At 43.6% G+C, this 22425-nt stretch overlaps 1 protein-coding gene across 4 annotated transcripts in view; it reads right to left on the bottom strand.

Annotated features, from left to right (window-relative positions):
• Kdm3b (lysine demethylase 3B) overlaps positions 1-22425 on the bottom strand; it is a 55138-nt gene that overhangs the window by 12322 nt on the left and 20391 nt on the right. The window contains exons 6-15 of one of the 4 annotated variants that reach the window (XM_087593509.1): positions 21544-21618; positions 17625-17793; positions 12041-13289; positions 11207-11408; positions 8876-9090; positions 7893-8045; positions 4059-4166; positions 2903-3030; positions 1736-2015; positions 723-979 (exon numbers count right to left, since the gene is read on the bottom strand). In XM_087593509.1, the coding sequence (XP_087449635.1) occupies positions 723-979; positions 1736-2015; positions 2903-3030; positions 4059-4166; positions 7893-8045; positions 8876-9090; positions 11207-11408; positions 12041-13289; positions 17625-17639 (2607 nt within the window). In that variant the 5' untranslated portion in view covers positions 17640-17793; positions 21544-21618. Of the gene's footprint in view, positions 1-722; positions 980-1735; positions 2016-2902; positions 3031-4058; positions 4167-7892; positions 8046-8875; positions 9091-11206; positions 11409-12040; positions 13290-17193; positions 17794-21543; positions 21619-22425 lie in introns of all 4 variants that reach the window. The other 3 variants (XM_087593510.1, NM_001427469.1, XM_087593508.1) reach the window with 3 other exon arrangements.

Genomic DNA, 22425 nt, shown 5'->3' with positions numbered 1-22425 from the left:
GGAACAGAAGAACTTACTGACAAGTTATATATGAAATGTAAGAGGGGAATGGCAAAGGATTCGAACTTGTGGACTGACTAGTCCTATGATACAGAACCACTGACAAAGGGAAGAACACCAAGAGAGAGCAGGTACACAGGTAGAAGACCAGAGCTGTCCTGGACGTTTTAAAGACTTGAATCCAACAAAGCACTCTATGAATGCACTGCTCAGCTTACAAAAACCTAGTGTTTGCAAGGAAATCAAATGAATCAATGTAATAACCTTTCTGCTGAAGGCCAAAAAGGAATGTTTCCATTTTTACTGACTTCCTTAAAATGTGTGTGTGTGTGTGTGTGTGTGTGTGTATGTGTGTGGAGGGAGAGGAGGAGGGAGAGGGAGGGAGGAGCGTGTGACAGGTCTGTATGAACGTGTGCTTTTCTATGGTACCACATAGAAGTGAGAGAACAACTTCAGGAGTAGGTAAGCTCACTTCTTCCACCTGGGGCCCTGAAGACTGAACTTAGGTCATCACACTGAGCCTCAATTTTTACTGACTTCAAAAATGGTACCCAAGGCTCACAACTTAAGATGACCTCAAACAATCCAAGAACCCAATGTTAAAGATTTGTTAGCTTGACCATGCAACCAGGAGTCTCTCACTCGATCATCTCTATCTGTGATGGTTTTGTCATAAAACAAAACCAAACACCAAAGGCTAGAGCTGTCGAAAGGACACTTACTGCTGAGGATGAAGAGAAAACAGGGGGGAAGGGTATGCCTGTGTCCAGAGGGGTTTGAGGAAGCTTTCCGGGCCCGGAGTGAAGGAGGTCTCGAAGACTGGAGCCTTCCGTCTTGCTGTTGGAGGCAGTGGGGCCCAGCAGCAGGCTGTTAAAAAGCTTTGGAGTCAGCGGAGAGCCCTTCGCAGTGGAGTTGAGTGAGTCCAGCCCAAAGGGCGAGTGGGACTCTTTACTGAGCACCGACCTCAGCGACCCTGCATCTGCGAGAGCACAACAGACAGCATTGGACAGGAGCAGCAGACACCAACCCTGTCAACACGGCGGGGTGGAAAGGGGAGAAAGACCTTCCACAGTGCCGGCCTCCAAACTATGTGGGATTAGTAGGTGTTCAGGCTGAGAAGCTCTGTACACAGGTTTTAGGGACACAAAGAAAATTCTCCATTTTTTACTTCTTGCCTATATTTGGATCACAAAATTTCTTTTTTCTCATCTACCTTTTATCTTCTAAGACAGTTTAAGTGGGTCTCAAGACCTCTTGGACTGGAATAATTTGTGATACTTGTTAAAAAACGGAGATCAGTCTTTATCTCAAGAAATTCTAACTAATGGTTCTCAGTGGGATTAAAGAAAAATAATTCCCATGTGGTTCTCAGGCCCATTTAAAATGGCTTCTCTTTTCAAGCCCAGATGAGACCCTCTTCAAAATAAAATTGCTATTCTAAGTCTAGCTGTCAACTCTGGCTGCAGAAACAACCCAGGAGGAAGCTCACTCAAAACTGTTTCAATTCTGACCAAGAAGCTAGGGAAGGACCCAGCAATACTCCACCTTCTTAAAAAAAAAAAAATCAACCAAATAGCCAAAACACCAAACGCCCTGGAAACAAACCCCTGATTGTACGTTATCAACCAGAGAAAGCAGGCAGCACCTCTCTGAGCGCACGGTAGTGTGTCAGCTTGAACAGCCGCTTGCAGACTTACCCAACACCCTTTCCACAGCTGGGCACAGGTCAGCTCACCTTTTGTTTCTTCTTTAGCCTTCTGAGTTGCTAAATCCGCCAGCCAATGCAGAGCGGAGGAAGGGGGGGCTGTGTCAGGGCACGGGGGCCTGATGGCTTTTAGTTCACTATTGCTATTTGACGCGGAGCCTTCTGCTTTCAGGGGCTCCTCAGCTCTGCTGTCAGCGCCAGCACCTTTGGGAGCTTGCTCCGGCTCTGGGTTTGTGGTCGCCACAGTCCCGCCTCCGCTTGAGAAGGTAGTTTCGTTTCCAGAAGAGGCACTAGGGGTTATACTGGGAAGCTAAAGCATGGAAGGTTAGGGAGTGAGGAGGACTGCAGAGGGCAAGCCTAGGCAGAGAGCACTGACCATGACTACTGTACAGGTCTAGGAAGAATAACCTGGAGCTGTTTCCATGTTATTTCATGCCTTCTGTGATCCACAGACATTTATTAAATCTACAATGTGCAAGCCATTTATGAAAATCAGGTAAACAAGACTTAGAATTTACAATTTAAAGAATGTCTTAGACTGTTCTACGACAGGAAACTAGTGATTGAAGTTAATCCACAGGGCTGGACAGTCGATTCATTGGTTAAGAGAACTGCCTGCTCTTCCTGAAATCTTGAGTTCAATTTTCAGCACCCACAACCGCCTATGATGGGACATCAGCACACCGATGCTACTGAGGACACAATCTCCAGAGCTCTCCGCACCCACACTTGGGTTTCTAGTAATCAACCCAGGCTAGTGGTGCCAGGAGGTTCAAATGGAAGCTGTGGACCGTGGGCTCTTAATGTTTCCGTTTTGCTTTTGAGATGCGGTCTTGATATGCTGCACAGAGAGGCCTCAAAACTAACAATTCTTTCACCTCGGAATCCTGAGTAGTTCAGACTAATTTTCATTTTAATTGGTACACGGGTAACAGGTCCTAATGGCATTTTTCTACATACTTAATTGTGGTTGGGATTCCCCCACCATTCCTGCACTTTTACCTTTCTACCTCAGTGTTACCCCTTCTGGGAATAATTCTCAAATAAAATAAAAATTTAAAAAGAACCCAGAATAGAAGAAGGAAGAGGAGGAAGAGGAGAAGAAAGAAAGACAGACAGAAAGAAAGACAGACAGAAAGACAGACAGACAGACAGAAAGGCAGCCTGCCTCTCTTAGTTGTGACCCACACATCTTACCTGTGATATCCCATTGGTGACAGCAGGTCTCAAAACGGATTTGCTTTGCCGACTTATACAAGGGCAGTTTGCTTTAATTCCCCACTTTCCCCGGGCAGCGTGTACCATGTCTCCGATATTATAAAGCGCTAAGGAGAGGAGACAGTAAGCACCATTGGAACATTTGTCTGTTTTGAGACCAGGACCCCTGGGCCCAGGTTGCCTTTGAAGTCCTGAGGAAGACTTGGTGCAGAAAGCTGGGATTGTGACAAACATGTGCAGCTACTCCTCCCCTCTGGTAGGCTAGTGCTGTCTTCATGGATTCAAGGGTTTGGTTATGCTGAGCTGGATATCCCCATCCCAGGAAGCTGAGAACTGAACCCAGGGCCTTGCACTGAGCTACATCTCCAACCTCTTAGCCAGATATTTTTATTATTGTTTTCATGACCTGGAATTTACTCTGAGAACCCACTGCAGCCTCCTACCTCAGGTCCCCAGCACTGGCCAGGCAGCTTTGAAACACCAATGCAGTTCTCAGTGGGGTTTTAAACATACACCTCTAACATTATTATTATTATTATGATTGAGACATGTTTCTCTGTGTAACCCTGGCTGTCCAGAACTCACTCTACAGAACGGGCTGCCTTTGAACTGAGAGATCCTCCTGCCTCTGCCTCCTGAGTGCTGGGATTGAAAGTGTGCACCACCACACCTGGCAAAACACATTTTGTTTGTTTTGATATTACTTTACTTGAATGCCCACACACACATGTGCATGGCTGCCCTTGAAGACCAAAGAAGGAATTGGATGTCCTGGAACCAGAGTTACAGGTGACTGTGATTTTCCTGTGAGTGACTGGAGCTGAACCTAGACCTTCGGAGAGAGCGGCAAGTGTTCTAGCGATATTTTATGAGCCTAAAACCAGAAGTCTTTCCTAATGTCCGGAGTGATTGGCTTATCATGGTCACCTTCCCTGAACCAAACACACACACACCATCCCCCAAACACACAGCCCCCTCTCCCCAGTAAACCAATACACTGAGGCTAGGGATGTGGTTCTGTGGTAGAAGTGTTGACCTGCTGTGTAAAAGGCTGAGAATGTAATACTCAGCACTACAAAATCAAAACAGACACACGACACTTTCTCACCCACTCTCAAAACAGGAGTTTCTTTACCTGTGCCAGGGATGATCTGTGTGGGCATGAGGTTCTCTGGTTCATGGGACTGCCCCTTTGCACACTTCAGCCAGGAGAAGACCTCCTCATCGCCCATCTCTTCTGTCTCTGAAACAGAAATTAATTTCTGATTTTATGGGGTCACCATCTTTCAGTGAGTCAAAGTTTTAGAGCCTCAAAGTCCAATTTTTTCATGGCCAAAGAAAGCAAAAGCTTACTTAAAAACTGAAACTACGATCTGTTCTACTGCTTTATATTATAAAAAACAAACCAACAATCTAAAGGAGATTCTTCATGTTTCTCCAAATCAACCATGACAAGAACAACCCTATCCCTCTGCAAACTTCAGCTCTTGGCACTTGATATCCTTCCGTCTCTCCTGGCCAGCATTGTTTTTGTTTTGTGCTGTACTGGACAGATTTTCCTTGTATGGCCAGCTGGCCTCAGACTTGCTAAGTAGCCAAAGACAGTTCTTAACTCTGGATCCTCCTGCTTTCTCCTCCTGAGGGTCCGGACTATAGGTGTTTGCTGCCAGATGTAAAGTGTGTTGGTGAATGAGTGCTGTATGTGTACGGGTGCCCGCCATGGTCAGAAGAAGGCACCGGTCTCTTGAGTCTAAAGTTAAAGGTGGCTGTGAGCGTCAGATATGGATGCTGGGAAGGAACTGCCTCTGCAGTAAGTCCTCTCCCCAGCCCCATGCTCTGACTTCTTAGGAAGTGCTCTGGGCTTAGCAGTACTAATGGTTAACTTGTCATAGTCTGTCTCCAGCCATTACATTACCCTCCATATTGGGTGTGTCACATGTCATCATCCCTGCTACTTTTAGGCATTTTCTCATTTGTCATTTTGAGTTATTGGTCAACTCTGCCTTTTTCTCTTTTCCTTTATTCTTGACTTTGTTGACTGAATGCAGAGTTCTGTCAATATATATCTGGATACTGTTTTGTTTGTTGTTTTTAAATCCTTTGAACTCTGTTAAACTAATTAGTGCAAGAGTCAGCAATCAGGGTGAGTCTTCTAAAGCTTGCTTTACAATTCTTGATAGCAGTTCTAGAGATCTGATCTTATATGCACAGGTCCTCTGCCTGTATGTGTGTATGCGGACCATCTGTGTGCCTAGTGCTAATGGAGGCCAGAGAGGGTGTGAGATCTCCTGAAACCGGAGTCACAGACAGTTCTTACGGACAGACATATGGTTACAGACACCCAGATGGGCACTGCGAATGAAACCTAGGTCACCCACTGAGCCATCTCTCCAGTCTCCAATTAAAGACTTTAACACTCAATCCCATGACACAGAAGTGATCCTTCTGGACTCTAACAAACATCTCTTTCTGTTGTTTTTATTTTTATTGAAACACTATCTTTTTATATCGTCCTAGAACTTGCTATGTAGAGGAGGCTGGCCTTTAACTCATGAAGATCCACTTGTGTTTGCTTCCTAAGTTTTGGAAGGCCAAGCATCTCTTTACAATTGTGATTCTGACACTAGGCATGCGGGTGCACACCCCCTAGTACTCAGGAGGCAGAGCAGGCAGAGTTCTGTGACTTTAAGGACAGCCTTGGTCTACAGAGTAAGGCCCGGAGCAGCCAGGGCTGACAGAGAAACCCTATCTTGTGGGGAGAGGGAGGGAAGAAAAAAAGAAAGATTTTTTTTTTCTAAAATTATGAATTCTGAAAATTACTTGCTGGGCTGGAGAGATGGCTCAGTGGTTAAGAGCACTGACTGCTCTTCCAGAGGTCCTGAGTTCACTTCCCAGCAACCACATGGTGGCTCACAACCATCTGTAATGGGATCTGATGCCCTCTTCTGGTGTCTGAAGACAGCTACAGTGTACTCATATTTATAATAAATAAATAAATCTTTTTTTTTTTTTTTTTAAAAAGGAAAATTACTTGCCAATAATCCTCTGAAGATCAGTTTTGGGCCTCAGGGAGTTTGAGCTGACGCTCATGTAGATCTGTGACACAGAAAACCTGGGACTCTGCATAGTCTCTGCTGCGCCACGTGTGCGGCCCTTCGCTTTACCCAGGCATTCTACCTGACTGTCTGTCTGTCTTAGCCCAGTGGGGCTGCCAAGCTAATTTGGTCTCCTCTGTGCCACAGTTAGAAGCACTAACAGGCCACTGTAGAAACCAGATTGTTTCTTCCCATTTCTCAGAGGTCACAGTCCTATGTTGCCTGCTGCAAAATCTGGAAAATTAGTTTTAAATGCTGTTTCTTTCTGTTTATGGCAGAAAAGCAATTTCTATAGTGCCAGGGTAAAAAGGCCCACTGTTAACTGTATGCCATGCTTAGGTGTCAGTCCTGTGTGAGCCCTTCAGATATAGTTCATCAAATTACCTGCAACAATGTTAATGCTAATAATATATTTTTCTTTTATAGAAAAAGGAACTGAGGCTTGTAGTGATTAAGTCACTGGCCTAAGATACCACTGTTGGTTTATGATGTGGGTACAGCTTTTCAAGTTCTAATTGCTTAAGCTTAGCTTATTTATACCCACACCCACCAGGCCAAGAAACAAAACAAAACCCAAACGAACAAAAAATAAAAAACATCTACGGGCCCTGCTGACACCACCATAACACCAGATCAGGTATGGTGATAGAAACCCAAGATCTCTATGTTCAGAGTGCTCAGGAGGTACAGAAAGGAAGATGGAGATTTTGACACTAGCATTGCCTATGAAGGGAGGCCATTTTAACAAAAACCAAAAGCACTACCAAACAACACAGATACCTGTTATATTGGATCTCTGAAGGATGAAAGATGAGGGGGATTCCTAACCTAAGCTAGAACCAAGGGAAGCAAATAATTTAAATATGTGTCTTTAAAAAGAGGAAAACAGACGGACAATATCCTAAAAAGATATGGCTGTAGCTGGGTTTATAACTGTAAGGCCCTTTGGAGAATACTCTGAAGTTCCTCAAAAGACCTTTATTTAGCCAGGGAAGGTGACCAAGACTGGCAAACTGACTGCGTAGCTGAGGCTAGTGCTAATCTCTGTATCCTCCTCCTCTACCTTCCAAGTGCTGGGATTACAAATGTTTATCTGCTACACCTGGCTTGACCCAGAAATTGTCCTCCTCGGTATAGAACCAAGGGAGAAGAACAAGCATCCAGCCACACAAACACTACATACAGTGGCAGTATCCATACAGCCAAAATGAATATAATCCAGATTATACAAAATATACATAAAATAGAGCATCACTAGACAGTAGGAGACATCAAAGGCTCTGCACTGTTATAGACAAACCTGAGACAACTTTTATCTGCTTGCTGTTTTGAGACAAATCTCTATAGAGCCATGGCTGTCCTAGAACTTACTATGTAGATCAGGCTGGCCTTGAACTCACAGAGACCCTTCTGCCTCTAGCCTCAAGTGCTAGGATTAAAGGCATGTGTCATCATACCCAGGCAGACTTTCTTTTGTGGCTTCTGAGAGCACTGTAGTCATTCCTCTTAGGGTTTCTCTGTGTAGCTGTGGCTGTCTTAGAACTTACTCTGTAGACCAGGTTGGCCTTGAGCTCACAGAGGGCCACTTGCCTGTGTCTCTGAGTATATGGATTGAAGGCATGTGTCACCATGCCTGACTTTGCTCACAACTATCTGTAGCTCCAGCTCCAGGGAAAGCCATACCTTCTTCTGTAAACCCTGTGCTCACCTGTGCACATATTCCCACAGACAGACACAGTAAAGTAATTAAAAATAAAAACCAATCTTTAATAAAAAAATGTTATGTGTCTATAAAAGTTATGACAAAGACAAGTGAAGCTAGCAGCTGATTCACCTGCCATGTTTAGAATTACCTGAGAGACAGGATTACTTACCACTCCTTGGACGGCTTTTCCTGAGCCGGTAACAGTCAAGGCAGACCCCAAATCCGCATTTTCGACAAACCCAATGGATGTTGAAGAGCGTCGTCTCACACACATCGCACATTTCCCGCACTCCACGCACCGCTCGCTTCCATGCCACTTTCTCTGGGGAGAGAAGAACACTCTTGGTAGTGACAACTGTGACCAACAGCATGAAACCCATTTTATTGACTGTTACTCATGCATGGCATTTGTCCATAGATAAAAATTTTAAAAATAAAACAAGTGTGTGTTTCTACAATTGTAAGAGAAACAGATGTATGGAACACTGAGTGTTCTTAGGGGGTAGAACAGTAATAAGACTCCTAGTGTCATCAAGAAATTAATGCTATATGTTATCAACTGAGAAAAAACATTTCAGTTAGGTTGTAATTCCTACATTTTGAAGATGGAGGCAGGAAAAGGTCAGTCTTAGATATATAAGGACTCTGAGACCCTAATCTCAAAAAATAACCCAGACAGTATAAAGTCTTTGACAGAAAAAAAAGAGACTTTTTCTCTTGAAATGTAAAGTATACATTCACAGTACAGTTCCCTTAGTGTGGAAACTGTATGGAGTATATCTGTATTGCCTCAGTAACAATGAGGACTCTAGGTGAGAAACTAAGTCTTAAACAGCACCATGTCTCTCAGTGAACCATAGGACACTGGCACTGCCGTGAATTTGTTCAAAGCAAACTGAGAACAGCTCAGCCCCACACGGCAGATGTGTGATGACGGACACACGGCACAATGAGGAGGAGATTCTGTTCACTACTTGTCAGATGGACAGAATGGCACGTGCTGGGACAGTGCATCGCTTACAGGATGCTACAAAGACAAATCTCAGTCCTGATTCATCCACAGCAGATGCCTTTCTTCCCAACCTTGCTTTAAGGAAAAGGAAATCAAGACTGCAAGAGAGGAGCAGCTGGGAGCAGTGAAGGGCGCCTTACGGTGTGGCTCCACCATCATCATGGCCTCTTTCTCAGACATTACAAGCTGGCAGAACTGGTCCCCAACATTGGCCAAGATGTATTTTGAGGTTTCTAGGTCTATTCCTTCTGCTAGGGAGGAAGAGGGGATCCACAAGTTCATGGCATCCGGGTCACTCTGCTGGGGGCTCAGAAATCCCTCCACACGGAGTACCCCCTTTCGAGTGAAGACCAACCTAAGACAAAAAAAGGACACAAGTCAAATACAACCATCCCTTGGGGTATGAGGGAAATGGCTAGAGGCCACACCTCCTACCCATTTCCCACATCCCTATCAAAATCTGGGGCAGATCAAGTCCCTCATAGACTATGATACTATAATTATACTACACATTTTTACATTTTTTTTTTTGGTTCTTTTTTTCGGAGCTGGGGACCGAACCCAGGGCCTCGCGCTTCCTAGGTAAGCGCTCTACCACTGAGCTAAATCCCCAGCCCCTTACATGTTCTTTTAAGTCATCAGTAGGTTACTTATAGCAGTTAATACAATGCAAACATAATATTTATATATTTCCTGTAATACTTAAACAGTCTTGACACTGTACTGACTAAGGACTTGGGAGGAAGAGGTAAAGGGATGGACCAGACAGTGCGATGGTTCAGTGGGTAAAGGGACGTCCTACTGCACGTGATAACCTGAGTTTCATTCCCAGTGAACTCCTCTAAGTTATTCTGTCTGCCAAATGCTGAGTGCACATGTGCATAGGCACATAGACCTCAGAGGTCAGGAAAGGCATCAGATCCCCTGGACTGCCATGTGTATGCTAAGAATCAAACATGGGTCCTCTATAAGAGCAGTCAGTACTTATCCATTGAGCCATCTCTCCAGCCCCCAAACCCATAAATAAATAAGTGTAAAAAACAGAAATGAGAAAAATAAACATCCAGAGACTCCATCTCAAAACCAAGCAGCAACAAATAAAACATAGACCCTTCATGAATTCTCTGCCCTTTCCCACCCTAGTCTACCAACTCTGGTTCCATCAGCAACAGTGCAACCTTGAGGATGAGCTTGTTCTTACAGATGCCTCAGTGCACACACCTTTAACACCAATACTTGGGAGGCAGAGGGAGGTGAGTTCAGAGCCAGCCAGGGATACACAGTAAGACCCTCTTCTCAACAACCCACCCACCCACCCACCCACCCACACAGAGAGCAGCAGATCCCCTGGCACTGGAGTTAGAGAGCTGTGAGGCTCCTAACAAGTGTGTTAGGAACCAAACTGGGGTTCTCTCCGAAAGAACTGCAGTCTCTCAAGAGCCACTGTTCTAGCCCCTTGACATCATTTTTTTTTTTTTAAAAAACTTCTTTCTCTTTAAACCGTGTGAGCTAAAATTTGTTTCCTTTGCTTCTGAATCCAGAGGAAGGGAGGGGGCATGTATGTGTCAGGGGAGGGGGTAGTTGACACAATTAGTGGCCTAATAAATATTTGCCAAATAAAGAAATTGAGGTCAAACCAATAAAAAAATTTGGGTTTCTTTACTTGATCTTAGTTTTAAAAGCTGAGAAGTAACTGGATTTCTTTATTCAACAAGATTCTTTTTTTTCTTCTTTACAAGTAGAGATTCTTTTTTTAAAAATTTATTTATTTTATTTATATGTTAGTACACTGTCGTTCTCTTCAGACACTTCAGAAGAGAGCATCTCATTACAGATGGTTGTGAGCCACCATGTGGTTGCTGGGAATTGAACTCATGACCTCTGGAAGAGCAGTCAGTGCTCTTAACCGCTGAGCCATCTCTCCAGCCCACAAGTAAAGATTCTTAATCAAGTGTGGTGACAAACCATGTAATCCCAGCACTTGGGAGGGCTGTGGCAGGAGTGTTTGAGTCCACTAGTTCAAGGCCACACTGGCAATACAAATCAGATGCTGCCCCCAAATCAAACCAAGAGAGAAACAAAGGAGGGAAGAGAAGGTTCGCACTCTGTCCTATTCCCACTGCCTACCCCTCAGCTTACTCTAGTACTGAGGAAATGGAGGTGGTCAGGTGATCCACAAAAGGAACTGAGTTTTCCTTATACAACTTTAAATGGAATCAGACTTGAGAATAACCCAGGGGCAGCACAGGGCTACAGGTAAAACTGTTCAACTTACATTTTCTAAAGACAAAGCCACAGGCCACTTCACAATCCAACTGACTACTCTGACAGTCTCAAAACAGACTCTAAAGAGCAAAGGTTAGGGAAAGTAAGAGAGGTGGCAGGACACATCTGTGGATCCAGAGAGCGCGTGCACTGCAGTCACTTAAAGCCAATGAGAACTGGGAGCTGGGGGACAGAGGATGCAGTACCTCCGGAAGTGGAAGAAGCGGCAGGCTACAGTGGAGTCGTCCTGCTCCTGCTCCTTGAACTTGCGGTACCTCTCCAGGCGGCACTCTCGGCACTTGTGCAGGTGAGGCGCCACGTTGATGCAGGAGCCATCCTGCAGGAAGGGCTCTCCAGACTGCTTCAGCTTCCTCACTTTACTCACGTCCTTCAGCACTGACTGGCCAACTGTGGGGAGGAAGGGAGGAGAGAGGGCCTTCACCAGAGGTATGAATCAGGTTCAGCATGACTAGACATACACCCTGACCTGAGCATTTCTCTTTGGGCTACTTGGAAAGGTACCTAGAAGAGTGCATGAGGAGAAAAGGCTTCAGATGGGGACGCAAGCCATGGAGAACTTGTATCAAGTAATCAAGTATCCTCAAGTCTATCAGAGCCTGAAGGAAAGAGCTGCTTTTATCACTAGACTCTGAGTGATGTCCTATCACAGTGCTGAGCTAGGGTATGTCTTGGGGAAGGACAAATAGAGGCTGTGAATCTCTGCTTCATCCAATCTACCAAAGGTTGCTATGGGAACAGTGACTATTTCTACCTATCTCCCTAAAGTAAATTTAAAGACGGTCTAGTCTTTAAATGAGAACGGAATGGGATTCTAAAAGAACTTAGTTCCTGATGTTTAAAGAAAAGTTAATGAGATCAAATTTTTTCTTTGTGGCCAGACAACCCTTATAGAGGCAACACAGAAGCAACACTGCCCAGAACCAGGTCCAAGGAGGGTATGGTGTCATTCTAGAGATTAAGACTTTTCCATCCCAACATTTGATGTCAGTGGTGCCCATCGACGGTCCCTGCGGGATCACCTTTCAGGGGAGCAGTCCGGGGCCGGCCCTTAGGGGCCTGCTTCCCTTTGCCCTTGCCCAGCAGCAGCTCGGCGCTGCGTCCCCCATCGGGGCCTAGCTTCCCCATCAGGTGCTCTGGAGGCCCCTTCAGGCCACTCTTGGCCTGCAGCTGCTCCTCCGAGTCGCTCAGATCTGACAGGTCACTGTTGGTGCTGGAGTCCGAATCCTGTCTGCAAGCCAAGCTGCGCTCATCCAATGAGAACCTTTTGACAGCTTCAAAAGGAGCTTTGTTCTCCTGGGCAAACTCTGCTGGGGAGGACAGAAAGCTGCCTGCGTGCCTGCCAAAGACGGTACTGAATGTTTTGAGGAGAGGATTGTCCTGCTGGCCAGGCCCCACAGTTGGCCTCTCTTCTGTGGGACTGGAGGAGAGAGTAGGCATCTCAATAGGTTGGGTGAGGCTGCTGGTGGGTGAGCTGGAGCGCCCATTCCCCATGGCAGAGAGGCTTGGGCCCCCAGTGCTGAGAGCTGAGCCCAGAACACCAGATACCAGTTTGGAGGAGTCCGTTGTAATAAAGAGGGGTTTTTTCTTTGCTAAAGATGCAGAGTCTGCAGAGGAGTGGGACTCGGGCCAGCTGGGTGTTGCCTTTGAGGTGACCGTGGTAGCAGAGGAAGAGCTACCTGATGCCTGAGACGCAAAGCTGCTGAAAGGGCTGTGTTCCACTTTCTCCACAAACGCCAGGAAAGGGTTAGAAGGTTCTTCTCGGGACAGTTTAGGGGGCTGTAAAAATAGATTTTCATGATTCTCTGGGGTGCGGGTGTTCAGGAGACTCCGCGGGAAGGCTGGAGTAAGGGTGGGCATGGACTCTGCAGGCACTTTTCGGTCCACAGAGCTGCCAGCCTTGGGACCTGGCTTAGTATCTGCTCCAAGAACAGGTCTGCCTTTACCCAGGCCTGAGCTCAGGCTTTCCAGGCTCTGTCTGAACGAGTCCCTGCTGGAGGAGTCATCGGCCACGCCCTCTGAACCCGAGGTGAAGTAGTTACTGCTGGGCAAGTTTTGGGACATGCATTGAAAAAACAAGTTCTTGGAGAGGTCTGAGTCTTTCTGAGACTCCGATGCAGAGCTGCGGCTGAGAGAGAAGCCCAGAGGCTTGTTTTCTGTGGCTAAAACTCCATTGGACTGGCTCCGTCCACTTCCAAAAGTCAATGGTTGTGACAAACTTGAGAGAGACACTCCAAATCCAGAAGAGGCCAGACTAGAACTCCTTGAACTCTGGAAGGAAGGAAGATTTTAGCTTCAGTTAGTGATGCTAGCTACAACCCAATCACCTTTCTTTATCACAGATATCACATTTCTCTAAGCCACAAATTTTCCGCTCCTATATTTCATGAACCTGCTCTTATGACTGGATTTCACCAGCTCTGGTAGGGAGACAACTAGCCACAGACTACAGAAGTCATCTTTACTTTAGAAAGGTGAGCCAGAGAGAGCAGGATGTCGTCTAATCTGCTGCTTACTTGGTTATTATCTACTTCATCGGAAGGCAGGATCGGAAGGACGCTGGGGTGTGTGGGTGTCACTACAAGTCTTGGGCACACAGCAGTTGGAAAGAGCTGCCATTAAGGAACGGGTTCTTTGTTGTGTGAACAGACCTCGGTAACAGGCATCTACTTCCTTGATGCTATTACAGAAAGGTGTTGCTTTTCCTTGAGTTTGGAGACAAGGTCTCGCATAGCCCAGGCTGGTTTCCAACTCCCTGTGTAGTCCAGAAGGACCTTGAACTTCAGCTGCTCCTGCTCTACTTCCCAGAAGCTGAGGTTACAGGACAGGCGCACGCTTACATGTCAACTTTATGAGGTAATGTGTGTTCCAGGCAAGCACTCTACCAACAAGCTACATTCTCTTTTATTTAGTTAAGCTGCTGTAAACAGCCCATGTTACAGTTACTTCACTTTCTTACAACTCCCTGTACATTAATGAAAAGAATTTTATTAATTTGAAATTTCATAACGTAGATCTTTTTTAAAAATCAGACCCCTAATGTCATGTTTATGTCAGTTAATCAGTTAATTTTGAGACAGGGTCTATGGACCCCTGGCTGGCCTTGAACTCACAGAGATCCTCTGTGTCTGCGCCCTCCTAATGCTGGGATTTACAGTCTGCCCTGCTCATGTCAACTTAAGTTGAACAGATGCTTCAACTGTGCTACTCTTCAACTAACAATGACCCTAAAGATACTAAATTACCCGAGGCTACTTAGTGAGCCCTCTTGTAATAATCAGCCTCTATTAAGGCTTCCCAAATAAAATTGTACATTGAAATATTTGCCAAACACAAATTTTTAGGACAACAAATTGGAATGAAAGAAACCTTTTGCTATTTCTTCCTTTACTTTGAAAAGGCTTAACTTCTGTATGTGAATGACTTTAGGATATTTTCATGTGCATTAGGCACCTAGACCCAATATATCTGTAAACAGATATACTCATAGGAACCCTTTTTTATTATAGGCTTAATTTTGTAATCCTAGCACCTAGCTTGCAAATCATGTATTATTAAGAAGAGGATACTATACCTCCAAAATACTGAAGAGAAAAATTATCCCATAACTGAAATCTGGTGTATTCTTTTGGTATGGGGGAAATCTCTGGAACTAATAAGAGTCCCAGCCTTATAACACTGTGAATGTACTAACCACCAGAGAACTAAACATTTTCATAGTTACAGTGGCAAATTTTAGCACAGAAATCTAAAATACAAATATGGATTGTTTCCAACTGACATTGCTTCCCAGACCACTTTCGGACATTTCAGAGTTAAAAGTTCATTTCTTCCCACTAACTCCACAGCACTGACACCCCCACCGCCCATGCATGAAAGAGAGCAGGCCTACAGCATTGGCTCTCCTGTTGTTTTACTAGTGATATCTGCACGACTGTAAGGAACTCCACCTCAGTAGCTCGTCCTTCACTACTAATGCAAATAGCACACGAGTGAGAAGTAATTTGGCTGCTCTTTTATTTCCCTTCAAGTAACTAAATTCTAAATCCTTTCTTTATAAGAAAGTGACGAAAACTGTTGCAACTCATTTGTTAGAAGTTTCTTGATGACTACTTCTCTATTTCAGATTAAGCATAATAAGGGGAACATTTATGGCTGTACTTTGTTAATTTATAACATGCTTGATAATTCCTCCAACCTATTTGACTTTTTGGAGAGGTGAAGAGATGGGTGGGGGTGATGAGGGATTGTACCTACAAGAACTGTGAACATATTAGGCAAATATTCTACCAAGAAACGATGTCCCCAGCTCTCTAACCCACATCACTCACATTTATCCAGCTTTTCTACTCCAAGAATAGAAGCTACAGACATCACTTATGCAGCACATAAAACTTGGTTTGTTTGTACGCTCATTTACACTCACACTGCTTTTGACAGTGTTAATTTTAAACAACTCAGGTACTATGAAGATGTATCTGCACTAGAAATCACTAGAGCCACCTGGTTGCTTTCCTAATATTAGCTACCTAACAGGAAAGCCATAAACTGCATTACTTTTATAGGCCTTCTCTTCTGCCTGTACATGTCATCTCCCTCCCTATTCCTGAATACTAAGGATTAATAAATTACATTTGGTAGGAAAGGAAAGAAGTCAGATAAAGTCAAGTGCTTCCCACTGAGCGTCGCTCTCAACCGATTGTCATTTTTATCTGCTATTCCTGTACTTGAAATGATTCCACTTTATTTAGTATGTGAGCTCCTCCTGCAAACAGGGTTTTGTTTTGTTTTTAAAAAGACAGGGTCTCATGTAGCCCAGGCTGGCCTCAAACTTTTTTTTAAAGAATAATTTATTTTATATATTTAAGTACATTGTAGCTATCTTCAGACACACCAGAAGATCCCATTACAGATGGTTGTGAGCCACCATGTGGTTGCTGGGAATTGAACTCAGGACCTCTGGAAGAGCAGTCAGTGCTCTAAACCACTGAGCCATCTCTCCAGCCCTCAAATTCTTTAAGTAGCTGAGAATAACCCCTCTAACCTCTCCCTCCACACTGCTGTGACTATAGGTATACACACACCTCCATGTCTGGTCCTCATATACATTACACAGTACTTTCTGTACACAAAGTTTTGTTTAGGCTTCTTTTGTTTTGTAACAAAGTCTTAAATCTGCAGGCTAAGTTGTCTCAAACTCCTGCTTCAATGAACTCTTCACTCAGTTTCTGTATCAGCTGAGACTACAAGACACCATATTCAACTTTTATATTTTTAAAAAAAGATTGATTTACTTGTATGCCCATGAGTATGAGTGTTTTGCTTGCATGCATGTCAGTGTATCACATGTTTAGGCCTGCAGAGGAAGGTGTCAGATCCCCCGAACCAGACAGAATTAAAGTCAGTTGTAAGCTCCCATGTAGGTGCTGGGGATTGGAGCCAGGGCTCTAACTGCTGAGCCGTCTCCCCAGCTCCCAGGCTTTATATGTTTATAAGGTCAAGGGTTATTTCACATTCTAACACGAGTTAACAGCCTGTTTGAAAGAAAATGTGACTTAACACTTTGGTGATCAAACTTGGTTGATTAATTTTTATATTGTCCATTTCAGCAAAAAAAAGTATGTGTATCATAAATTAAGTATACAGTAAACTTGATGCTATTACGACTAATTGTACCAAACTTTATAGTACTGCTCTTTAAAAGAACAAAATTAGCAAGAAAAAACTATAGCCATGTCAAATGATTAGAAGCAGGCTACCCACGAGGAAAACTATCACAGAAAATGAACTGAGAACAGCAATGGCAGGTGGGACACACAACCTTGCTTTGGTGTTCACTGTCATCAACACTGTAGACTCATTAACTCTGCCTCTCAGACTGCTAGCTGGAGGCTCGACTACAAACAGCTGAAAAAGAAGAGCCCCATCAGATCTTTTTCATATCTCATTAAACTGAACAGTCTACTGGTTTTTAATTAGCTAAACTGTCAGGTGACTTTTAAGAGCTGATAGTTATTAAAAAATACACATTTGCCAAAATGAGCACGAATGGCCCAGAGAGAGCACGATTTAGGTCTGTATCAGAAACCTTCCTTCCTGGGGCATTTTTCAATGATCAGCAATGAAGGAGAGTGGAAGTTAACCCAAATCTGCAGTCTGCCCTGGAGCAACTCACCTCTCCTGAGGCCTGCGACCAGCTGCCTTTCTGTTTTTCCGGCCCAGTCCCTGATGCAAGGCCAGTGTCTGAGATCCTCACCGTGGTTGGGGTGGAGCTGGTGGTAGTGACTACAGCTGCTGAAGCCACCATGCCCTGGCTAACTTGTTCCAGTGTTTTTCCTGCCTCTTTGTTTTCAGCTCCACCTACCTCTGGGGCCAAAGGTGTCTGACCTGTGGCTGAAGCATATGGAGTGAAAGGCACAGGCCTGTCCCCACCCACAGGCTCATCCTGCACCACCAGAGTTCTGCCGTTTTCTTTGGTGTATGTGGCAAAGCGAATGCTGCGGTTAATCTGGGGAGCAAATGTAGACGGCGGCTGCTTGGCTCTTTGTTCCAGCCCTGGCTCTCCACTGGCATTACCTCCTTTCCAGGGCCCTCGGCTTGCCTCACCTCCATCACTCCCATTACTGTCTACTTCACCCCTGTCTCCTTTTAATTTCTTTGTAGCAGGGTCACACCCAGAGTCCGAAGCACTTTTCCTCCTCCGGCCATCTCTCCCCTCTATGCTCTCTCTCTTCTTCTTTCCTTTGGAAGATTTTACTGCTTTTATGGTACCCCCCTACAAAACAAAATTCAAAAAAGGTTTATTGTAAGGGATCTTCCATCCTGTGAAAACATTAGCGATTAATGCTTTCCCATCCTAGAAGCATACGGAGCAGGCACAGCTCTGATGCCGCTCGCTATAAGACAGGGACAGCTCGGTCTCCCAGTGGCTTCCTTCATATACACCACATTCAAGAGCACAGTGGCTGGAGCTTCCTTGCCTTGGCAAGCCCTCACACAGAAGACGCACTACTGCACAGGACTTGATGTTGTTGTTGTTGAGTTTCAAAACTCATGGAATTTCTGCTCCAAAACAAATTGTCAGAGCTGGGTTGGGAGTGCATTTTTAATTCCATTTATGTGTCTGCCACATGAATGCAGGTACCTTCAGAGGAACAGGAGCCCTTAGTGATGGAGTTACAGACACCTGGAAATGGCCTAATATGAGTTCTAAAAGAGCATCCCTCCAAACATCTTTTCAGGGCCAGGATATTGGTGGTAATAGCTGGAGAGAAGACTCAAGGAAGAGCACTGGCTACTTTTGACTCCCAGAATCCACATGGCGGCTTCAACCATCTGTAACTCCACTTGAAGGGATCTGACACCCTCTCCTCACATCCAAGGGCACCAGGCATGTTCAAGTGTACCAGGCACGTTCAAATGCATAGACATACATGCAGACAAAACATCTATCCACAGAAAAGAAACTTTCAAAAGTTAAAATTTGTTTATTTATACTTATTCTGAGATGGGGGTCTCACTACGTCACCCCGACAGCCTACAAGTCTCTATGAAGACCTCAGGTTAACCTCAGACTCAAGTGCCTGCCTCTGCCCACCAGTGCTGGGATTACACGGGTACAACATCTTATCTGCTTTGATACAAGTTTGCATTCCAAGTTCTGAAATACGTGAGTCACTCCTAGAAATATGTGAATGGTGACCAAAGGAAATGAACCTGATTGAGTGTGAGCACCTTATAAACACTGTAAGACTCCGTTGATTTCCAGACCTTACTTCAAACCATCAGTCACAATGAGAAAAAAATAACAGATCAACACAGGCCCAAACCACAAATCTCCCTGCTGGTATTTCATACTGCCAAAGACATCTTGTGATTTTAGAAGCCAGAACTAAGAAGATAGCAGGTTTTAGGCTGATTCAGAAACACCGAAAGTATTGAGGTGGTAATAGCCTAAGTGTGTCATGATGAATATTTGCCATTTAATAAATCTACCCTCAATATTTATAGAGCCATATCTATACTGTGATCACTATATTTGGTATGTCAACTTTTTAAATATTTAAAAATTTCTTAGAGCTATGTAGAGTGGTGCATGCCTTTAATCCCAGCAGAAGCAAGAAGAATCTCTCAGTTGGAGGCCACCCTGCTCTACTGAGTGAGTTTCAGGACAGCAAGGTCTACACAGAGAAATCATCTTGAAAAATAAAACAAACAACATAAAAACAAAATAAATTTTCTTCTTGCTAATTTCTCTATTTTTTTTTTTTTTTTGCTGACTTAATTTTTTCCTCCTTTTATTTCCTTGTAAAACTCATTTTCTAAAAAAAAAAAGATTGGTTTATTTTATACACACTGCATGTATACCCAAGTTTATGTATATACCACGTCCATGCACACGCCTGTGGAGGCCAGAAGGGGGAATCTGACCCCTGGAGCTGGAGTTAGAAGGGATCTAACTGGTGGTTAGAAGTCAGCAAGTAGGTGCTGGGAACTGAACCTAGGGCCTCACAAGACCACCGTGCTCTTGGCCAGGCACTATCGCTCCAGCTCAAGATTTACTTCTATCTCACCCACACTTCTGGTAATATTACCCAAGTTTCCCGAAACAAGTAACAGGTATAAATAAATAATAACATACTCATTATGACTAAGTAGCTATCGTATTCTGGTAATATTATCTAAAATATTATCTAAGTTTCCCAAATCTTTTATTCAAGAATTGGAAACACTTTGTTGAACATTGTTTTTATTTTATCCTCATTTAAAACTATTCTGCAAGTTTTCAGTCTAAATGCAGATGAATGTTCACTGAGATATAGTCTTTCATGTTCAATCATCCACACACTTTCTCATCCTCAGTCAGATAGGAGGGGACTGATCTTGGATGTCTAAAGGGTATTATAAAACTTGGCACAATATCAATAATAATTGTACGTTAGTCAAGACTATAGTCACACCGTGACAAAGCCAAAAAGAACCAATATATTCAGCTAAAAAACACAGATCCAGTTTCTAACACACCTGGCTCAGATCAGTTTTCTACCACTCCCTAAACAACTAATGTGTGTCCTATTATGCTGAGCTACTCAGATGTGAGCAGACAGACAGCATAGCGCAGTGAGAACTATACATGCTCTCCCGTTTTTATCTAACCAACATAGCAGTGCCAACTAAGTTCTTAAGAAAACAAATCAAATCTAGAAAGAACAAAAGGAGAGCTCAACACATTGCTAAAGCAATGGGCATCCTCAGTCATGCACAGACAGTAAGGACGTATCCTATTCACAGTAATATAACTAAAGGACTATTCAATCTAATCTGGTGCCTTCCTTTCCTTCTGACCTTGTTTCAACAAGAATGACTCCACAGCAGTGCATGGTGGCATAAACCTTTAAGCCCAACACTTGAGAGACAGAAGCAGGCAATCTCAGAGTTTGAAGCCAGTCCAATCTACATAGGGTAGGTACCAGACACACACAGATCGTGTCTCAGTAGAGACAGACAGACTGCTTACTTACCCAGCAAGATGGAGAGTGTAACATCTACAGAAGGGTTACTATTCTAAGGACTATGAATGTGTTAAGTAGACCACGCTGGCCTTGAATCCCTGACACAGCTCGGTGTCAGCGTGCTCAGACTATTTCAGTTCACTGTCGTGTCTAGCTAGCTCAGATTTTTAACACAAACTTTTTAAAAATGATTTATTTATTTTATATGAATACACTATAGCTGTTTTCAGACACACCAGAAAAGAGCATCAGATCCCATTACAGATGGTTGTGAGCCACCATGTGGTGTTGGGATTTGAACTCAGGACCTCTGGAAGAGCAGTCAGTGCTCTTAACCATCTCTCCAGCCGCAACATAAAATTTTTTTGTTTGTTACGATAATTTTGAAGGAACCAAGAGTTAGCCTGGTTCATAGTAATAAACAAACCACTGTGTATAGAGTACTGAACCGGGCATTTGTTTGATTTGATCTCACTACAAAATATAGAATTTCCAACTACCTTGGAGCTCAATGGGACCTGACTGGGGTTCAGAAAGACATAGCTTTTCCTTTATTTCCTATTATTAGCATTGTTCATTCCAGTTTTAACTATCTATTAAACTTGTCCTGGGATAATATAAGAAAGAGACTGTAGCTTTAATTAAAAGGGCTTGCTTAAACTAGGTCTCTTTCATAAGACATGTCCTCTCTCTCTCTTTTTTAAAGATTTATTTATTTATTTTATGTATATAACTGCACTGTCCTTGACACACCAGAAAAAGGCATCAGATCCAATTACAGATGGTTGTGAGCCACCATGTGGTTGCTGGGAATTGAACTCATGACCTTTGAAAGAGCAGCCAGTGCTCTCAACTACTGAGCCATCTCTCCAGCCTGACATATCCTCTCTTAACTAGACAGAATGGCAGAGCTCAACAGCTTAACGGTATCCATGGAAAACACAGATACAAGAAACCCACATAACAAAATAATAATACAAGCTCATGAATCTACGTAGACTCTATTACTATACCTCACTCTGTGGTGTCGAATTATCCATCAGCATCACATGGATGAGTCTGGGATCTACTGACTTGATCTCACCAGTCTATGTAGCAAGAAAGCAGAACACATGAAAAATAGGAAAAAAAGATTATTTAATTAATACCTTGACAACCAAAATATAATATTAGATATGTTCCTTAACAACACAGGTATTTATTTATTTTTAATTCCCTACAAGATGGAAACTTCCTAAGAAGAGTGATCTCCAATAACAGCACCGGAAACATCCAGAAGAGTGCAAACATTAGTATTTGCTAAGTTAATGAAGTAAAGAACTAACTGAGTTTAAGATCTAAGTGTATCTTTTGAGAAACATTCATTTACATTTCTATAGCTCTAAGCTAACAATCATTAAAAGAGATACTCAACTATTAAAGAAAAAATAACTTTAGGAGTGGGACAATGTGATCTAAGTACAAATTTATTGTATTTTCTTTGACCTAGCAACTTCACACTAAGGAACTGACTTACTTTTCATTATGTGCACATCTGTTTGTGTGTACATTAGTACAAATGGCCAGCAGAGAACGTGGGGTCCTTGTAACTGAGCTACAATTAGCTGTGAGCCACCTAAACAGGTGCCAGGCACCAAACTCAAGCACCGAGTGCTCTTTGCGGCTGAGGCGTCTTTCCTCCTCCCAACACCAAGGAGTTCATTCTTATAACAATCACATTCAAAAAATGTATTGTGCCTATGTACTATATCATACTAATCACTAATGTATAACTTATACAACTAATATAAATAACAATATACCATGGACATTGAAAAGGAAAACATGAGATTGATGTCCCCACTGTGGGAGTGGGTCCTTGGGGGAATGGTACACATAGGTATAATACTTGAAAT

The sequence above is a fragment of the Rattus norvegicus genome, chromosome 18, assembly GCF_021556685.1.
Source record: "Rattus norvegicus strain SHRSP/BbbUtx chromosome 18, alternate assembly SHRSP_T2T, whole genome shotgun sequence".
Lineage (NCBI taxonomy): Eukaryota > Metazoa > Chordata > Mammalia > Rodentia > Muridae > Rattus > Rattus norvegicus.
This window is presented reverse-complemented; position numbering and strand designations above follow the sequence as displayed.